Raw genomic sequence first — 19,771 nt, forward strand, 5'->3', positions numbered from 1 at the left:
CTTCTCTGACCAACAGACCAATTTGAAATCCATCTTTCCTTGAAAGTTGAAGTGAAGGTTAAAAACAGCCATGCACCAGAGATGTAGCACCCAGTCTAAGTATATTAAGTACGGACAGATGTAATGTTGAGGGCTACTGATTATTGGCTTACTTGGCTTAAAACAGATCCTACGCTTCTTTTTGTTACTCGGCTGCATAATGTCAGAAGACCAAACATTAGCCCATGATGTGTAATGAGTCATTATAGCTGAATCCTGTTATCAACTGTATGTCAACAAGAACTGTTTTACAAATAGGAAAACTGGGCTTTATACCCCACACTCTCATCAGTGCTACAGGCCACCTCAGTGTGAACTACATATATTTAAGTAGGATAGTTATAATTAGAGCTATTTGTGTTTATTAGGGATATTTTGTTATATTTTGTAACTCTTTCTTTATTGTATTTTTTAAGTTACTTTAGTTATTTACTGTACTTACTGTCTTGGAGCATCTGTGGCCACATTATTGGCTCTGGTTAATAACTGAGTATTCTGACTGTGTGTTTTGTGCAGAATAATTACTGTAGTTTTAAATATATGCACCACTGACACAGTGTAAAGCGAGGTGGATCCCTTAACTTGTAGCGTGGATGACAATAATGATAAATATTATAATAATATTATCATCCATAGCTGTGTCCTACTTTTGTTTCACCAAACAATGAAAGTGTAATATTAGCCATTAATTTCACTGGCTTCACTTTTTTCTGCTTTCAATGTAAAAAGAAAAAAAAAAGGGGGAGGGGGTGTTTTTTTGCCCTGGGGCTACTTACTGAGTCAAACAAAAAACAACATTTGAAGAAATATTTGAATCCCTGCACCAATTAATTTCCCCCAAGGGACCACGTGAGGGATCGGGACTGTTGTGGAGGGCTGGACCAAAAAGCCTTTAAAGAGATTAAATTAATATTCAGCAGATTTCAGTTTAGCTTACTGGTGGGCCCTCAATAACAGTCCCAGTTTCTCATGTTGCCCTTTGAGGGAATTCATTGTCCACCCCTGCTCTACAGTGTCACCAGAGTAATGGACTCTTCTTGGCTCCTTAAACGCTGCCCAGCCTCTCTCAGAGCCACAGCCACGTGCTTGAAGGCCGTCTGACCTCCACCCACAAACAGCAGCTCCATCTCCAGGAGGGTAAGCATAGCGATGGGATAGACGGCGTGTTTTCTGCTCATGCAGTCATCTTATTTCTATTCCCAGCATCTCCGAAAACAAAAACCACTTATAATAACCGGTCTCCAATATCGGTCTCCAAAGTGAGCAGCGACGTTTGAGATTGGCTGATTGATCCAAGCGCGCTTCGGAGGCTGAACAGATGATTAGAAGCAAAAACGAAACGTGTCCAATCAATGTGTGTTAAACTTACAGCGCTGTAACCTACAACCTGCAAAGAACGGCTGATCAATGAGTGCTCGACCTATACAGAAGGTCCTTAAAATTGGTGCAGTTATGATGCTACTGTGTGGTGGATTTGGAGACTTTTTCTGAGTTCCGAGGCTATTACAGACACCCTGCGTTCGATCCAAAGAACTAATTTACCGAGAATCACTGGAAATTAGTCCAAACAAGACCTTTGTTTCAAACTTAAACTTCAAACTATAAATGTGTGTCTCTACAGCAGCTGCAGCCCATAAGAGGGTACAGTCGGCATGTAAAGTTTTTGTAGCGTTGTCTGAAGCTTTTTTTGAAAGGATTTTCTTTTGTTGTGAATAATGATATCATCCCCCAACAATATCATCTGTATCAAAGAGGTGGATAATTACAGAACGAGTGATTGATGAGGTGGTTGGAGAGTGTGCTGCAGGTGCAGAGCCTCGTCTCTGTCCGTGGTGCTGAAAGTCTCCTGCAGCACTTCCCTTTCGATTCGGAGGCTGAGCACATCCATTCACAGGAAATCAGCTCTTATCATTTAAATCTGATTGAGTATATTTGACTTTAAATTTGGCATTTGCAGAAATAAATATGCGTTAGGTCAACAACGGGCTTTAAAATCAAATCAGGACAGCTTCTACTGAAGACACTGGTGCCCAGCTCAGTAGTATTATGGATCTCTTGACACCTGCAATAACAAATGTGATGCTCTTTAATATTATTTGGCTATCAGCTGCAAATGTGATCGCTCGGAACGATTTGAAATTAAGAAAACTAGACTGGATGAAAAGATCTGGCATTTCTTCCGTTTAGATTGCGTGAAGAAAAGATACCGTGATACCTGCGTGGGCACATGGTTTAGAAAAAAACAAAACATAATCATACAGACAGCATATAAAGCATGTATGCACTTCCATTTGTGTTTTCAGATCCTGTTTTCATTCAGGACTACTTGAAGCAATTGGAATATGCTTTAAAGTAGTGAATCCGCATGATTTTCAATATTTGGGAATTTATTTATTTATTACGTTTTATGTAAGGAGATGAAATAAAAGGGGGGGGAATAAACCCTGTAAGTTTAACCACCTTTGTGAAAGGAAAAAACACAAAAACTTAACTGGATTGAGTATTTTCATCCCCACCAGCGACACCTTTTTGCTGTAGTAAAACACCACCGCCAGGGGGCGTCACTGGCACGCACTTTTCCATTTTCAGTACCCTTTGAAGACGATTGTGCTGTGAAGCCCCCACAGAGTGAAACATCTCCACAGCGCGCAAACACATTGTTTGCCATTGTTTGAAAAGAAAACCTCTCAGATGGGAAGAAAAACACCTTAACAAGCAAACACAAATAAGTGGAAGTAGTTACATTCCCAAGGTTGGAAGGAACTTGGGGAAAGGAACGGCTTTAAATGAATTATTTGGATACAAATTCATGGCCTTTTGCACAATGAGCCGACAGAAAAAAACGCCCGCTTTCCTCAACCAAATAAACTATTTTTGATGGCGATTTTTTTAAAAGATCGCGCAGTGAAACCTTGTAAACAACAAGCAAGATGAATTTTTTGTTTGTTTGTTTTGGGGGGTTTTGTTTTGTATTTTTTTAAGTTGCTGGGGTGCGGTTTTTGATAGAAAAACGAAGAGGGCGGAGGACAAAAGCCCCGCTGAAAAGGGCACATTTCCCCTGCTGAGTGACCTCGACCAATTCAGGAGATGTGCTGACAAGGAAAATATTCAGTTTATGCCACAAGTCCAATACCGGTGAATCAAAATTATTATTATTATTATTATTATTATTATTATTATTATTATTTAGAAATAGTTAATAAATACCCTGCAGCACGCTTCGTGCATAGTGACCCCTTTTACACAGATATATACACTGGTAATATCACTGGGTTACAATTACTATTTGTGTGTGTGTGTGTGTGTGTGTGTGTGTGTGTGTGTGTGTGTGTGTGTGTGTGTGTGTGTGTGTGTGTGTGTCAAGATACTGGAGATAGGCAAACCGCCTATCTCCAAATTTGGTGATTCTGGAAAAGAAAGATTGTGGTTAACGGAAGGGTGAAATGCTTTAACCAATTTTGGATCAAGTGGAAAATAGAGTCTAATAAAAACAACAGAAATAATTTTCTGAGCAGATGAAAGCTGACTTTTTGTTGCAAAATGATCAAATGATACACCCACAGCGGTAAAATGCAAAACGAAACGCAAATATTTCCGCACACTGCATACTTTTCATTCTCAAGCTTTAAATAGCTGGTACTTTGCTGGTAATACTTTTTCTTAAGTACTGGAGTATTTCGTTGTTTGTTATCTGTACTTTTACTTAAGTAAAGGATCTGTATGCGTCACACAAAACTACACGTTAATTAATACATCTTTGGCGAAGCCTGCGGTGCAAATGAAACCAAGGAGCAGAACAGTCATTTCGCATCATGCAAACTGTATTGTATTAGATTGTACAGGTGTACCTATTAGCCGAGTTCCCTCATGGCATAATAATCAGAATCTACGATGATGCCAAATGCAGCGGAATAAAAAGTACAAAAAGAAGCAGAGAAGAAGGAAGATTACCTCAAAATTGTGCAGGATTTAAGTGGTCTACTTTTATTTCCATTGCTGGAAACTCCAGAGCTCCTCAGAGTGTAAAAATCAGCATATTCCAAATTTATGGCACATATTTTAATGTATCAGCGGAACAATGTGCTAAACTCCGAGGATTACATTCACAGACAGCCTGTGGGTATTGCTTGGATGCAGCAGGTGTCCAGATGTACTCCAGCAAACTATCAGGATGTTTCTTTTTCTGTCTAAGCCTACAGAGCTCTACCAGGAATATCACCTCTGCAGTCAGATCTCTCGCGTTAACTTTATTGTGTGTTATTAAGACGCTAAACGGGCTTTAATCAAACACTAGCTTCAGGGGATACTCCAGGTAAAAGACCCTCCGTGCAGATGCTCTCGTGGGTATTATATTTATTTTATCACCTGATGGAAACATTAATTTGCATTTCGTATTGATCTGAGTGGGGGGAAATGTGGGCATGCATAATAAAACGTAATATGATGGGTTTTCGGACAGTGAAGGAGACAAAATTTGGATCTTTCACAAATTTAAGGTGAAAAACTCAAAACAAACATTTTCTGCACCTGGAACGCACGTTTTTGTGCGTTTTTGTTTTTTGTTCTTTTACCCAGGTGTTAAGCGTTCCTGCCTCATCCATCACAGTTTGGTACACCGTGAGAGGAGACTGTTGAGCATCTTGCGTTTTATGCCTGAAGGAAAACACGAATGAAATTCAATTTACGGTATCAACCAAAGGAAACGTCCAGGACGCATTTACGTATATACATACAATTATAATAAGTAGGCTATAATGGGGATCCAATTCAATCACACACAGCTTTGATATGTAGTCCTGCTTATAGATAAACAATGCTGCACTCCAGAGTGTCTGCACGGAAGGACGCTGATAGATTCAATCACAGTAAACACACATAACCAAGGCTGCTGCCTGCCCTTCATCACATATCACACCCACAGCTCAAAGAGTCTCCGCGCCACTTATCCTTAACTTGTTAAAAAATATTTTAAAGCTGAAGCATCGGTAAATATTCTTCTCTGACAAATACAAGTTTTCTAAGTTAAAAGACGTCACTTTGCTTCATTTAGCAAAAAAAAAAAACTTCGTTAAATTGCTTAATTCAGAACTTCATCGCAGAATAATCACCGCACTGCGTCTATGTGCGGGCTAGTCACAAATAAAGACAATAAAATAGTGATTACATCCTATTAATAGGCCAAGCCATGAGTTCACCCCGTAGAGAGCGAGGACACACACACACACACACACACACACACACACACGCAAGCACGCACGCACGCACACACACACAGGAGAAGTTGTGATTCTGCGCCCGAGACCCTCCTCGCGGAGTCTTTTCTTTGGATAGCGACCCGCGGTCGCTTCTCCTCACAAAACAGCGACAGGACCCCTTTTGTCTGCGCTGGAACCCCAGACCCATCATTAGCACTGATTACCGCTGACCAGTTTGACAACCTTATTGACTGCGAGAAAGACTTTTTTCATGTAGTCCCCCCTTGTCCTTATTCTTAATAGAAACGGAAATATTTAGCTATTTTGTCCTCCTAGATTGAAAAAGAAGGAGCAAAAAAATAAATAAATCAAAAGAAGCACCCTGAACCCCCATTTAGTACCCTTCACTTGTTCGCTCTCTCCAATTCACCATACACGTTTGGCTTCTGTTTTGTTCAAGCTGAAAGGCTTTTGTGTGCTTCATAAGTTACAGTAGCCTAATTAATGGCAAATAGGAGGAAACCAGGTGGTTGCCCCATCAGCTGGAAAGGCAGGGCAACACAAAGGCAGCAGAGGCTATGCAAATAAAATAAAATAAAATAAAATAAAATAAAATAAAATAAAATAAAATAAAATAAAATAAAATAGTTAAAAAGCTTTTTTGTAGCTGAAGAGTTGCCGAACATGAAATTAGGATTCAGTTGCGCGCGCGCACACACACACATCTAACTTACAAACTATATAGCTGTTGTCCAAACACATATATGTCAAGATAACATGATGCACGTGTGTATCACCGTGTTAAATTCATCGTCGCTGTCTGTTTATGTTAATTACTAGACTGCTTTGCCTCATGTACGGTCTGATTCTCGATGTCTTGGGAAAATGGACACTTGCACGATTTAAGAAGCCTGTTCCTGCGCCGTCTGTGCAGCGTAAAGCCCAGGTCCACAATCTGTGCTGTGTTTTGATCTCCATGGTCTCTCCCGCAGATCATCCGGGTTAGTGAGCCGGCCTTTCCGTGACCTCTCGCTGTCACCCTGCATTACAGGACGCAAAGCATGTCGGCCAATTAGGCCTCACTCTGAAACGTGTCAAGGAGTCGAGCATCGAGGTATCAAAACGAATATCACTAGAACGTTTGTCTTAGCGAAAAAATCCAAGATTATTATATAACAGCATATGAATGTTCATATTTTTACAGCTTTATTCACACTTTGTTTTTTCTCCTCTTACTCTATCCACACGACAACCCAAGAAATAAGACTGAACTTTAAACTCTCTTGAATCAACAATTATTTTTATTAAGTTATCTTTACGGGTTTTTTTTCTTTTTACTGAAACACATGTTCACTAAAGCGCGCATGCTCAACAGGTTTACCTGTGTAGAAGGTAAGTATTAAAAACACCAAGCAAATGAATATGAAATTCGAAGAGACAGAGCAGATCGTTTTAAATAGGCAAATAAACATTATTTATAAAACTTTAAAGTAAAAATATCACAGTTCTTTTCAACATGAAATACCCACAGAGAACAGCAGGTTAGGCGCGTGGATGTCTTCATCCCTTTTTCCTTTTTTTCCTTTTACTTATTTTTTCTTCTTCTTTTTTTAACGTTTCATCTCGAAGCGTTGGCTTATTAGTCCGTGAAATGTGTTTCGTCCAAGTGTTAAGTTCAGTTATCCGCACGTGGGTAAAACGCAAACAAAAGTATAGGCCTAAAAGGATAAGGACGGGCAGTCCGCAGCAGATCACAGATCCCTTTATGTTTTGGCAGCCGTCAAATATTAGTTTGTGTGTGTATGTATGTGTATGTGTGTGTATGTTCTTTTTTTTTATCTCAACGCAGGCACTATGACTTGTTTATTGGATTGTCTTTCACTCGTATCCCCTTTTAATTCATTAACACCCTCGATCTGCCCGTCAGATGTCACATTCACTGTCGCTGGAGGTGATAGAGATGGCCGAGGCGGCTGCTTTGCTGGACAGACTGGCCTCGGGACTGGAGGAGTTCCCCAGGCGGTCCACGGTGCCATCCTCGTCCGCCAGGGAGCGAACCGAGCCGCCGGACAGGACCTGCTGCTGGAGCCTGAGCAGAGGAAGGAGAGACATGACAATAAAAGCCCGTCTATTTCGAGGATCATCAAAATTATTGTCTATAAGTATATAATATATACAGAACATATATAATATATTGTCTACATCGATTATTTACAAAATGGATTTTTTCATTAGATTAAAAAAATAAAAAATCCTAAACAAACATACAGAAGAAGAAAAATGTCTACTTTTGCTTAAACAAAACAAAACAAAAATATTAAATGGAATCTGTGAAATCTGACTTTTTTCTTAGTGAATTTATAATTGATACATTTTTACCACGTACCACAGGGAGACAGCAAATATATTATTTGGATAACTGTTGGATATGGGACAATTTCAAATGTCATTCTCAGTAGTAAATGTCTAGCTTACACAAGGCTTTATGAAACATAACCTTATGTAAGTCGACCGACCATCTAACAGGCAGATAGAGCCGGTGAAAATAGTTCTTTGAAAGCACAACGTGACATCAGTTAAACTGCATGTAAAAGCAATTAGATTTATGTTGTTTGTGTTATTATTACTGCTAATAATAGTACCAGGAGAATACTGGAGTCACTGTTAATAAAATACCATTAATGTAGTTGCAGGGTCGACTCAATTTCAGTCGGAATATTACACTTAAATAATACAAATGTTTATTCAGAGTCCAAATAATTCATTGCTGACAGGAGAAAACGGAGAAACCCGTTGCCATTTTTTGGTTGTGCTGGTTGCCCATTTTCTGCGATTCAACACAGACACTGAAAGCGGCGTTTATTACAAAAGAAGAAGAAGAAAATCGGGATTACGGTATAATTTTGACTTTAATATGATTTGATGTCAGAGCTGATTGCCTCCAAAGAGGCACGTATACTAAACTGAAAGCAGGGCAAATCACTTGATGGGCAGTAATGGAGTGTGGGTATGTTTCGTTTCTGACGCGTTCGCGTAAATTAGGATTGTGGCGGTGACGGTTATGCACGGAGCTCACCTGTTCTTCGCGGCCGCCGCTCTGTCTCTTTGTCTGCGATTTTTGAACCAGTTTCCTACTTGTGTGGGTGTAAGTCCAGTAGCCTGTGCAAGCTCCCTCTTTTTGCTGGGATTTGGATAGGGATCCTGCAAATACCACTCTCTTAACAAGTGCCGGGTTCTCTCCTTGAAGCAGTGGGTTTTCTGCTCTCCATCCCAGATGGTTCTGGGCAGGGGAAACTTCTTCCGCACCCTGTATTTGTCCACCGGTCCCAGCGGGCGGCCCCGCAGCTTCTCAGCCTCCTGGTAGTGAGCTTCGAGCCACAGCGCCTGCAGCTTCGTATGCGACTCTTTGGTGAACTTGTGGTTCTCCAGGATATGGTAGAGTTCACGGAAATTGCCAGTGTGGAACGCGACGACAGCCCGGGCCCTGAGCACCGACTCGTTCTTGTTGAGGACCTCGCAGGCCGCTGGCGCGACGGGCAGCGACCAGAGGAAGCGGCCCAGGCGCTCGACATCCCCGCTCTCCTCCAGAGTCTCGCAGACCCCGGCGACCTGCTGGGGGCTGAAATTCAAGATGGGCAACTGAAACATGGAGGCTTCTCCCGTGTTTCCCTCTCCCCCTCCTTTCTCCTCTCTCTCTCTCTCTCTCTCTCTCTCCTCCGCGCCGAGTCCTCTGCTTCTTCTTCCCGTGCGCCGAGGCAATCCAAGACAACCCAGAAAACAAGGCAATCCCAAAGTTATCAAACCAATCGTCTGACCAGCCGTGAAAAAACGCACACGCCACAAACGCCACAGAGGAGGGACAATGCTGCGTGGGGGCCGGCTACCGCATCCTCTGGGCTTGGCAAACTTGGCAGGCAAAGGGCTGAAGGTGCAAGGGGAAAAATTAAAGCCACTGCGGCGGTGTAGTCTATTTTTCAAGGTATGCTGGGATTGAATGTACGAAAGAATTAAAGCCCGAGCTGAGATGTATTTTTAAGGAGGGGGGAGAGAAAAAGACAGTCAAGCCCCCTCCGATGATTTCCTATTGGACTTGGCAGATTGGCTGCCCGGTTGCCATGGATGCACGTCAATCACTGTCAAGTTCAGCCAATCAGGCGGAAAGGAGCACTCAGCACCACCCTTTTCAAAAATAATATAAACATTTTGACCTTTTCTGCTTGGCGTCTTCAAACGTTTAGCTGCCTCTCCGTGCTCTCCTCCGCCTTTGTGCGCGGCGGGCGGTGTTAAAGGAAGAGTCCTATATAGTGAAGTGCCCGAGCAGACAGACACGCTCAGTCTCCCTTTATGAAACAGGCTTTACGCAGCAAAATGACACATCCCCGATGACTATAGGCTGCCCCGTCCTGCCCTGCCCTGAGGTAATAAATAAATAAACAAATAAATAAATAAATAATAACAGATAATATTAGACGGCGTGGAAGCTAAATTCGACACATCACATTTGTAGTTGTGTTTAGCATGGCCTGCTAGGCTGCCATGCTTTCTGTGATGTACCCTCCGTCATAAGTCGGCCCATCGTACGCCTGTAAGAATCTTATAGAGCGCTACTATACCGTATTTTAAATGCTTGTTTTGCCTTTTAAAATATATATTTTTGTCCTTTCGCACGTCTAATATAAAATTATGCCACAGTGCAAGTGCACAAATATAAATAAAGTGTGATTGTCGGTATTTATTAAAGCATTTCAACAGGACCTCAAATCTGCAGCCAACCTTGAACAGCTGCAAAATCTTTATTAACAATAATCATAATAAAATATTATCAGGTGTCGCCGGTGAAGCGCGCTCTTTTATATAACCCGTGAACAAATGCTCCTTTTTTCTTTTCTTTCTTTTCTTCCAAATGGCTAAATGTTTGCTGTTGTTTAACAGTCGTAAGTGTGATGACAGCCTTTAGGTACCTTTATTCAGTTTTGTGTTGCTGTTGTTGGTTTTGTTGTTATTTTTTCCTCTCTCTTTTTTAATTTACAGTAGCCTCCATCAGCGCGCACGCGTTTGCGTCCGTCCAGCTCGTGATAGCTGTAAAACAAAGCAGGGAGAGAAATATTTGTGTATATAGGATTATCATGGCCCCGCCAGGCGACTCGGTTTTAGTATCAGACACATTCCGTTTTGTGCACAGGCTGATTTAGTAAATAAGAGGGCGGATAGATAGCGCAGATGGTTTGAAGTGTCAGGTCAGATTATTTCATGGCTGGATACAGTAGTAAAGTTCATTCTGACGGAAAAGCCTGATATCATTTTCACAGATACCACCCCCCCCCCCCCCCCCGCCTCTCTCTTTCTCTCCCTCTCTTTGTCGTGCACGTGCGCGCACGCACCACACGCTCGATCCAAATCCCCTTCGGGATGTTTTTGCATGAATTATAGACTCTTGATGTGGGGTTATGAAATGCCTTCTGTACAAGAAGCTGTTCAGTCTTTGGCTGTTTCATTTTATATCAAATAATAATAATAATGAGCACAATCAGTTAGTTTGTCAAAAATATGCACCACGTTATCTTTCAAAAATTGCGCACGCAAGAGGAGCAATGTACAGACTGGGACTATTTAACTTGTATTTGACCGGGGTCGCCACTCATTCACCCATACTACAACACCAATGGCAGTAAATAAAGAATAAGACCGCAATCGGAAGAAGCAGTGGAAATAAATTGTGAGGGCGACTGACAAGGTGCTGGCTTGAAATATTTAGCTGCCTGTAAATATTTCATTCCTGCAGGCTTCCCGACTCACCCTAAATTTACGAGGACTGCAATGCTTTCTCCAGGAAGCGTGCATCAATAAAAAATAAACCTGATTTAGATCTCTTAAATGGAGAACTGGAAATAACTATTGTACCTCATCCTGTGTAAACAACACGTCTACCTTATAGGCATGTTTTTAAAGATTTATATAATTTTTTTTAAGAAAAAGTTGATTTTTTTTCATAGTGACATTCACTATATGAGCAGGCTTATTGCGCTAATAAACAGGCGTTTGTGCATATTTATCTCGCGTAAACGCTCGCAAATGTAACATTTCCTTTTATTTAGCCAGTTGTTTCTGCTACTTCGTGAACCTGTGATTATACCTTATCCAACACCGCCACAGGTTGGCAATGCAATCCTAAATATCGACTGCTGAGCGATTGACGCCCAAAGTGTACAGCAATGCGTAAAGGCCTATGACACCATGTCAGAAGGATAGGCCTCCTGACACCAATATCTCCGCACATGCAGCGTAGGGACACAGTGGACGTCATTCAAACGCATCTGTTTTCTTTCTTTTGTCTGTTTGTTTCACCAATCCCAAAGCCTCTCTTCAGTCCTCAGTTACACACACACACGAACGCACAAACTTCAGGCTATTTCAGCTTTCTATATATTAGAGTTGGCAAATCCCTCTTGTTAATGCGGTGCAAGCAAAGGCAGCTGTAGATACACGCTTTCAGACTGAAGAAGTGTCAGACTTATGGCCCGCGGGTTATAACCGGCCGCCAAACGATTCAGTCTGACCTATTGGATAGTTTTGTAAAGAGTGATAATTGCAGTTACTAAAAATTAATTGTTCTATAATAACATGCACTGATATTCTTGCTGTGGCGATACCACCATTATTGCATATTGTGTGAATCGGTTTAAGCATTTCTATATGTGAATGTGCTGTTTAAACGTTTAAGTGAGATATTATTTGCAAAATATTTTACATATAAGAGTGTTGTAGCTTTTTTCTGTAAACGGCACTTGCAGTGACAGCAGACAGACTAAATGTGGACATATTGTTCAAACTGCACTGACTTTTCTGTTTTGTTTTGTTTTTCAGCTGTTCATCATCTGTCTGTGAAAGGATGCTTCATTAAAGGTGAACATTTTCACAGTGCAGTGTGAGCCTACTTCTTTTCACTAAAAGAAAAGGGGGTGGGGGCTTTTAAGATGCTTTTTCCAAAAACAGTTATTATGCAATGGTTTTACATGTCAGGACCACCTGAGATCAAATTGAGCTTTTTGTGGCCTATAAACTGAAATGAGTGTGAAAACTTGTTATTTTGTACCTTCTCCACATCTTCTTACTCAAATCCTCAAATGAGAGATTTGGTTCGAGAAGACTGAAAACAATGTGGTGAGGTATAGGATGAGTCAAGCAAATTAGAGTAGCACCTAGTAATAAAATTCAGCTGTGACCTAAATTGAATGACTACAAATTTAATTCGGAAAGTTGCAAATAAAACTTGTCCACTGAGACTTTTAACAGGGTTGACTGTTATCTTTTCAACCCGCACATTTTTATGAAATAAAATAAAACCACAGTAACCGATTGGAAACCTTTATCATTCTGCACACACTAAAAAATACAACAGTAACCTACTGTAATGAAGAATAATGGAGGCTTTGTAGCACTTTATCCACAGTGGCTCATTATAAAGCTGCTGTGGCCGTAATTTCAAGAGATTCACTACATTAAAGAGTTTGAGAATATCACTGGCAAAGAGAAACAGCTTGATATATGCATGTTACTCAAGGTGGGTGGCAGCTCCATGACAAACAAGAGCATAAAGAGCACTGCAAGGTGGAGCGATGAATGAGGTGTTTACGATCAGAGATGAGTACATTTACTTTGTGTCATCACTTGCATGTAGCTGGGTCGTAGCTTGCCCTGGGCAGAGGGAGGGAAGGAGTGGGGAATAGTTAGATGCGAACAGGCTGGAAATGACCCAGATTCCCTGGGATCACTGGAGCAGACAAGACACTACAAAAGCCTGTCACCAAGAGCCATCCTGCCACTATCCCATACAGACCTACAGTACCTTTCTCTTTCCATCTGCTCATCATGTCCACAAGCCTGCTGAGATGTAAGCAAACATGTGCACAGGTACACCAAAAATGTTCGTGCCTGCTAAACAAACAAATGCCGGTCTGCATCTGAAATGCATAATATCACCTTTACTTTAAATATGCTCTGATTAGTCTCGCATGGAAACGGCACATTTTAAATCACTAAAACAGCATCAATTGAGAAACCAGAAGGCATTGAGGGAAAGCACTGCCACACAATGATAATGTACACAGCTAATTGCCCGGGCGGGAAGCCGCTTCTGCTTGGCAAAGATGAAGGATGCAAACATTAGTGTGTAGGTTCACAGGCTGCAGTGTTTCTCTCTGCTCGTGACAGACTGTTTTAACTTAGAGTCAGCTGTCCCAGCACAGGATTAACTTTCCAATTAAGACATCATGTCACCAACACAACCAATATACCTGAATGTATTGGGACTTAAAGAGACATCACTTCACTCATATGTTTGCCGTGCCTCTACAATGACAGGAGGGTTAAGCCAAAGCTCTCAGAGTTGTGTTTTCAAACCCGTTTGCCCCCGGGGTGGCAGTAGCTCTTGACGCTGTGTTTAATCTCTGGATTTGTGGTAACAGAGAAGACTTCTTATCCACTGACCCATTGGCCCTGAGTGTATGTAATCCACTGCCTTTCAGTCACACAGCCCAGCTGAAATGAACAGAGGAGAGCCACAATGCTGCAGCAGCAGCCAGTGTTGGAGGCTGTGAACACACACACACACACACACAGACACACGGCCTCGTCTGTCCTGACACACATATAGCTCTCCCATGCTTTTGTTCCACAGGGCATCTACTACAGAGCTCAGCCATAATACTCTTATTATAACCAATGCACATGACATTTGACCTTATACCCACTAATGCTAGCTTACTCTAGCACACGCTATAGAATAAATATTCCACAATGCCATAAAGTCAGAGCGTAGACATGACAGCAGCAAGGAGTATTTGTGTGAGTGTTTCAATGCTACGTGAAGAGTCCTTTTACCAACAAAACAGTTCATCATGTCACACAGAGGCCAAACAAACACCTTGGTCCAATCGATTTTCTGTTGTGTAAATCTCTGTAGGATTACAAAAGGTTGTACCAACTGTCTGCGGCCTATAGATGTAACTTTATTAAATCCCCCTATTGTCCTGCAGCATAAAATTGAGACCCCCATTTACAAGGTTTTTCCAGAACCTTAATATTTCATTCCCACAGTGCGTCGGAAAATCGAAACGTTTTCCCCTTCCTCCTGTCACAAATGTAGGGGAAACACGATTTTTTTGTCGCAAACAAACAATGCAGTGAGGTACAGTGAGAGCGAACATCTAATCTTTGGCAGAAAGCCATCAGAAATACCTTGAAACCTACCCTCCACCCCCCCTTTTTTTCTCAAAAACACATTTGCGGAGCATGCTATAGAGTGCATGCAATTGTTACATCCATTCCACTCTTGAATGCAGTCAATTTCTGGCTAGATAAAGGGCTAAATGAAACTAGGGAGAGCGCACAGTGCACACCGCACCGCTTTATATAACCCGCGTTTGTGAGTGTTTGTGTAAGAGGGAGAGTAATAGAGGGCAGAAATTGCAAATGAACAAATGCATGCGTCGCCTATAGCACTCGCACAACTAAATGATTGTGTGTTTGAGGCAGCAGCTAAAATGCCAACCTGGTAATTATGAGCAGTAAAGCCTGCGTGTACACGCGCTTAAGAACAACATGCATGAAACTGAACACAGCAGTAAGGGACTTTCCATATACATAGCATGCATTAAACTGGCATCCAGTGGTATGCTTTCAATCACTCCCTTGTTTTCTGACACACTGAACTGCAGCCATCAAGTGTAACAGTGAATGAAAGTAAACCGGCCAAATTGTAGTGTTTTCTAAGGTCCAAGGGGCATCGCAAGGGTCCAGTCGTCAACCCTGAGTACTGTATGAGAAGATATTATCAAATAAAAAAGCCTTTTCACTGAATGTACTGCATTGATGTAGCTACAGACAAAACGTCAAGACAGGTGGGTTGGCTGAAAGCTTGGCCTTTAGACCTTCCTCTGCAGCCACCCACACACTCTTTCTCCCTTTATCTATTTTATTCAATAACAAACTTTACAATACTCCAGGCTTGGAGCAGGGGAAAAAAGAGCACTCTGTTTTTACATCTCAATGATCACAAATTAGCCTATTATTTAATACTATTATGAGGACGCTATATTCTAACTGAGACTGTAAAACCATTATTCTGTGCATTATATGAGGGACATTTCTATAAAAAACAAGCTTCTAAAAATAGTTTTCTAATTATTTTTGTCTCTAAAGGCGTCCAACAAACCTCCTCCTTGGCTCCTGTTGTCTGATAAGGGTCCCCAAGGGTCCTCTCGCTCCTTTCTTTGGTTGGTGGGGATGGTGGTCACCCTCTCAAAAAAATAATAAAAGTAAAATAAATAAAAAAACTCTGTCCATGTCATAGGATCCTGACGACACCCAGAGGTGACAGGAGTCAAAACTCATCACACTCAGGAGGACCTCTGGCGCTAGGGAGCTACATGATGCGTGAGTCAGGGCAGAGGTCACAACGCCGCAGCCATGCCGCCTGGGCCTCACCTCCACTTCACATTGTCTAAGAGCCTCTGCTCCTCCAAGTCAAAATAGACACACACACACACACACACACACACACACACACACACACACACACACACACACACACACACACACACACACACACACACACACACTGTCAATACTTTGCTCTTTTGTCTGCACTATCACAGCTTTTTCAGAAGTGACCTTTACACATATCTCTTTAGGATGCGTGCGACTTAATGTGTTGTATGCGAGTAGAAAATGTGCTTTTATTAAAAATATCCGCTACAAACACTTTATTCTTGTACAAACATGGCGTGCCGGATTGCCTTCATACATTTATTTGTTTGCCTTCTCTTAATGACTACCTACACACATCCAGGCACTGAGAGAAAACTCAGGAGAATGAATCATACTGAGCTCCATGCAGTGGCTTCACCCTGAGGTTACAATTGCTTTGTAGTAAAGGGTACACTCGTTACTACGATGATCAAAAAGACATCTTTAATTTGATTAGTTTCTATAAAACACAATTGTTTCTTTGACACAGTATTTATCAGTGCCAATCGTAGAAGAGCAGCAATCTGTGAAGCTTGCTTCAGAAAAAAGAGATTCAGCATATAATGTGGCACAATTGCACTCACGGTCTCTTAAAAAGGGAGATGTTCTCATTGGCTAAGGTTATTATTTTCTAATCAATTCACCATGTAAATGAAATATAAAATAATAGCAGCAATTATCAAACAGGCTGGTTTATTATAAAAATGATACATACTGCTTAGAGATTTGAATGAAAGTGCATATTTTAAAGTTGGAATGTCCATTAAGCCTGCACTGGATCAAAGCGTGGATGCAATAATCTGCCTTCTAAAGAGTCCAGGAGTTGTCTGCAGTACAAGAGGCAGTGACCAGGGATATCCTGGATTTCCAGACTCTTAATATCTGTCAGCTGTGCTTTATTGATGGCTTATGTCAAATGCCATTCTGACAGAGCTCATTAGGATGAAGGGGATCATCTAGGTAGAGGCAGGAGAAGGCAGAGCTGGCGAGCTGCCTGATCACTGTGTGCACAAAGCTCACCGCACTACCTAGAGGGTGATGTCTCTGACAGAAGTTAGCTGACAGGGCTGCATGTGTGTGTGTGTGTGTTAGCGAGTGAGAGATGCAGTGAGGTGGGTGAGGGGGAGCACTGGGGTGCAAAAAGAAAGTATATGTGTATGTGTTGATGTCATTGCCTGGGTTACCGGGTGTCACTGAGCAGGTCCCTGTTTGCTTGATGCCAGGCCTCCAAACATAACTGACAGGCTGAGAGTCATCTCGCTTTCGCCACTCACAAATACTCAAATATTTATCCATGTACAGCCCTCTCAGTGCACTGCATGGCATCAGCAGTCTTGTGCTACAAGGACAAGGCCCTGTGGAGACTTCGGAGACCTTGAGAAGATGAGTCAAATAATTTCCTCACTGGTTCCCGCTCTTGTCCGCTCCACAGTAAATATAACAGCCTCCAATAGTCTTTAAAAAACAGACTAAGATTACTTTTTATTTGCAGGTGAGCCGTCGCTCTTATTATGCTTCTCATATCAGAAAAAGCACATTTTACGCATCCCCATTCAGCGATTACTCTTTAATAGGCAGCAGCCTGTGTCTAATACTACCCTAAACGGCGGAATCCATATTTGCTATGGCCAGCAGCATTGCTGATGAGCTCAGACTGTTATGTGACATCTTAATATAATGATTAAAAATGCATGTTAGGAGGCCAAGCAGAGGGGTGCTCTGGGTGCTCCTGCCAGGGAAGATTAAATCATATACTTAACAGGCATGCAGGGGATTCGGGTCAATGTAAATGAGCAAACTGTAAAACATAAAATTCAGCAGTGGGTTTTCTAACAAGCAAAGTGATAAGATCAGAAAGAAGAGGACGATGATCAATAAAAAGTCTGGCTGTTAGCCTGCGCACGGTGAGCTCTAGTGACAGTGATATAGCAGTGCTAATTCGTATCACTGGTGTCTGCTCAAGAAAAGAATTCCACATTTTAAGTCGGATAAAGATTGGATTCATTAGAGGAGGGATACAAATGCTCTTTTTTAAACTCAATGCATTTGTTACGTAACTGTCAAAGAATGTGCCACGAGTTTATTTGGGGTCTCGTCAGCATCCAGTTTCATTAACATCCTGCCAAATGGTTTGGCACGCTGCAGCACATCAGCTCTGACAGAGGCTGAGCCAGTAAAAGTCGAGACAGCGTTAATGCCATCTTATCTCTGAAGTTGTTTGTAGCCTGACCAAAAGCAATGCTGGGCCCGCTAATCCCATCAGCCGAAACACATGTCAATACAAGACCCGAGCTGAGCTGAGCTGCACGGATCGATAACCTTTGCTCTTTCATTGCCAGCACATGTGATCATACACAGGTAGACACACAAACAGACCCTCAATTTAAAAAGAGGATTGCAGCCATTCATTTAAACTTGAACACTAAGTGCAACCTGTTAAATTCCAGAAATATGAATTTACAGTGAAAACTGTCATAGTTATTTAGTCAACGAGGGAAAATTATGTTAAATCACACATTTTGTGTTGTTATTTAAAAAGTACAATTAAAGTATAATTGATTGAATATTTATGTAATTATTTTTTACAGTAATATTTATTGTATTATTAATACTGACATTTAATGCTGGCCTTATTACATGCCCACATTTAACAAAATAAAACCCACACTGATAAGACATAATTGAGCAAATAGTTGCGATGGTTACTTAATGTTGCAATTTTTGATCTGTTCATTTTATAATAAAACATTCCAAACGAGCATTTCACTGAGTCATCCAGTTCATTCAGCAGGCTAATTTAAAAAAATATAATCACCAAATTTACTAAAGTATTTGATCACATGGCAAAAATTACTTTTCACTGCTTTCACTCAGTTATTTTGATAATGTAAGCTATAGAGGTATTTTACCATCCAATGTAAAGCCTATATCTCGTTCCTGGCAATTAGTCAGCCTCCAACATATAAAGCGATGCTATTGTATACAGTATCTTTGCTTTTTTTTTCTTGCTTTTTTTTGATACCTTGGTGGGTTCCTGAGAGTTTTTAGCATCACCATTTACAATGTTCCAAATGCTTTTAGAAACACTGACTGTCACGGCCTTGTGCTGAATAATACAGCTTTAGAGAGAGCAAGGGAATTTTCCTCAGGGCACAGGTGTGCTCTGATAGTCTCATAAGCCCCCGGCAGCACAAAGAAAGATAGCTGCTTTCTTGGTGAAAAGGAATATGGAGGCACAAGGTGGAGAAACAGATCAACAATGGCTTCTTCGTTTGGGTGTATTTGGTTTTGACCTTCAGACAGAGCTTCAAATAAATGCAACACCGAGGGGGAAATCAAAAATCCCGATGACCCTGAATCTCTACACCCTACGCGGGCCTGGAAAGAATATGTGATGTTGAAAGATGTAATACATTTTCAAAAAAGCAGAGAGACGACGTGTGCGGGTAAGGCCTCTCCAGAACTGGCAGCACCAGCAGCCGCAGTCACTTCTTTTCATGTATTCATACACTTGAGCACAGAAGTGCTGCCAACATAAACCTATAAATGACGATTTAAAAAAGCATAAGCATCATTCCAGTAATGCGTACCTAAATGTACACGTGCTAATTGTCTTAACTAATCTTTTGGATAAGCTTAAATTGCTCACGACAGTATAGATAAAGACATGTATTCTACATTTCAGTCTTTTCCACCGTGCTCATAACTTCTGTCTGCAGATGTGGCTGGATGGGACTGAGATGCTCGACGAGCAGTGATGGAGTTGACAAAGTAAGTAGTCAGACTGCTAAGTCAGGCATTCAGGAGAAAGGCAAGACACTTATGGAATGAGAGGTGAAGCTGAGGGAAGTGTTTGCTCAGGAAAATTCAATGGATCTGTCAAACAGGGGAAAAAAGCAATAAAAAAAACTGTAATATGGGTTTGAGAAGAGAATATAGATCTGTATAAGGGAGAAGGTGATAGCTTCATGCATACATACACAGCAAATATCTCAAGAGTGTGCTTGGGA

General features: G+C 41.4%; 2 protein-coding genes across 2 annotated transcripts in view; both read right to left on the minus strand.

Moving 5' to 3' along the window:
* Window positions 1-6,839: 6,839 nt before the first annotated feature.
* Window positions 6,840-9,281, minus strand: LOC102192457 (homeobox protein SIX6). Its single transcript, XM_005723975.2, has 2 exons — window positions 8,311-9,281; window positions 6,840-7,323 (listed from the first exon to the last, which is right to left on the minus strand). Exons 1-2 carry the CDS (start codon window positions 8,880-8,882, stop codon window positions 7,158-7,160), a joined length of 738 nt encoding a protein of 245 aa, XP_005724032.1. The 5' UTR covers window positions 8,883-9,281; the 3' UTR covers window positions 6,840-7,157.
* A 983-nt stretch (window positions 9,282-10,264) lies between these two features.
* ppm1aa (protein phosphatase, Mg2+/Mn2+ dependent, 1Aa) overlaps window positions 10,265-19,771 on the minus strand; it is a 42,986-nt gene continuing 33,479 nt past the window's right edge. The window contains exon 6 of the mRNA XM_005723976.2: window positions 10,265-10,313. Coding sequence (XP_005724033.1) covers window positions 10,275-10,313 — 39 coding nt within the window. The 3' untranslated portion in view covers window positions 10,265-10,274. The remainder of the gene's footprint in view (window positions 10,314-19,771) is intronic.

The sequence above is a fragment of the Pundamilia nyererei genome, unplaced genomic scaffold (genome assembly GCF_000239375.1).
Source record: "Pundamilia nyererei isolate P.nyererei 1_Seehausen unplaced genomic scaffold, PunNye1.0 scaffold00010, whole genome shotgun sequence".
NCBI classification, from domain to species: domain Eukaryota; kingdom Metazoa; phylum Chordata; class Actinopteri; order Cichliformes; family Cichlidae; genus Pundamilia; species Pundamilia nyererei.

What these genes read in the sequence shown, in the direction of transcription:
- LOC102192457 (XM_005723975.2), bottom strand. Translation starts at nt 8,882, where the DNA reads ATGTTTCAGTTGCCCATCTTGAATTTCAGCCCCCAGCAGGTCGCCGGG. An exon ending in GCGGCGGCCGCGAAGAACAG is followed by an intron (nt 7,324 to 8,310) that starts GTGAGCTCCGTG and finishes TCCTCTGCTCAG; the next exon opens with GCTCCAGCAGCAGGTCCTGT.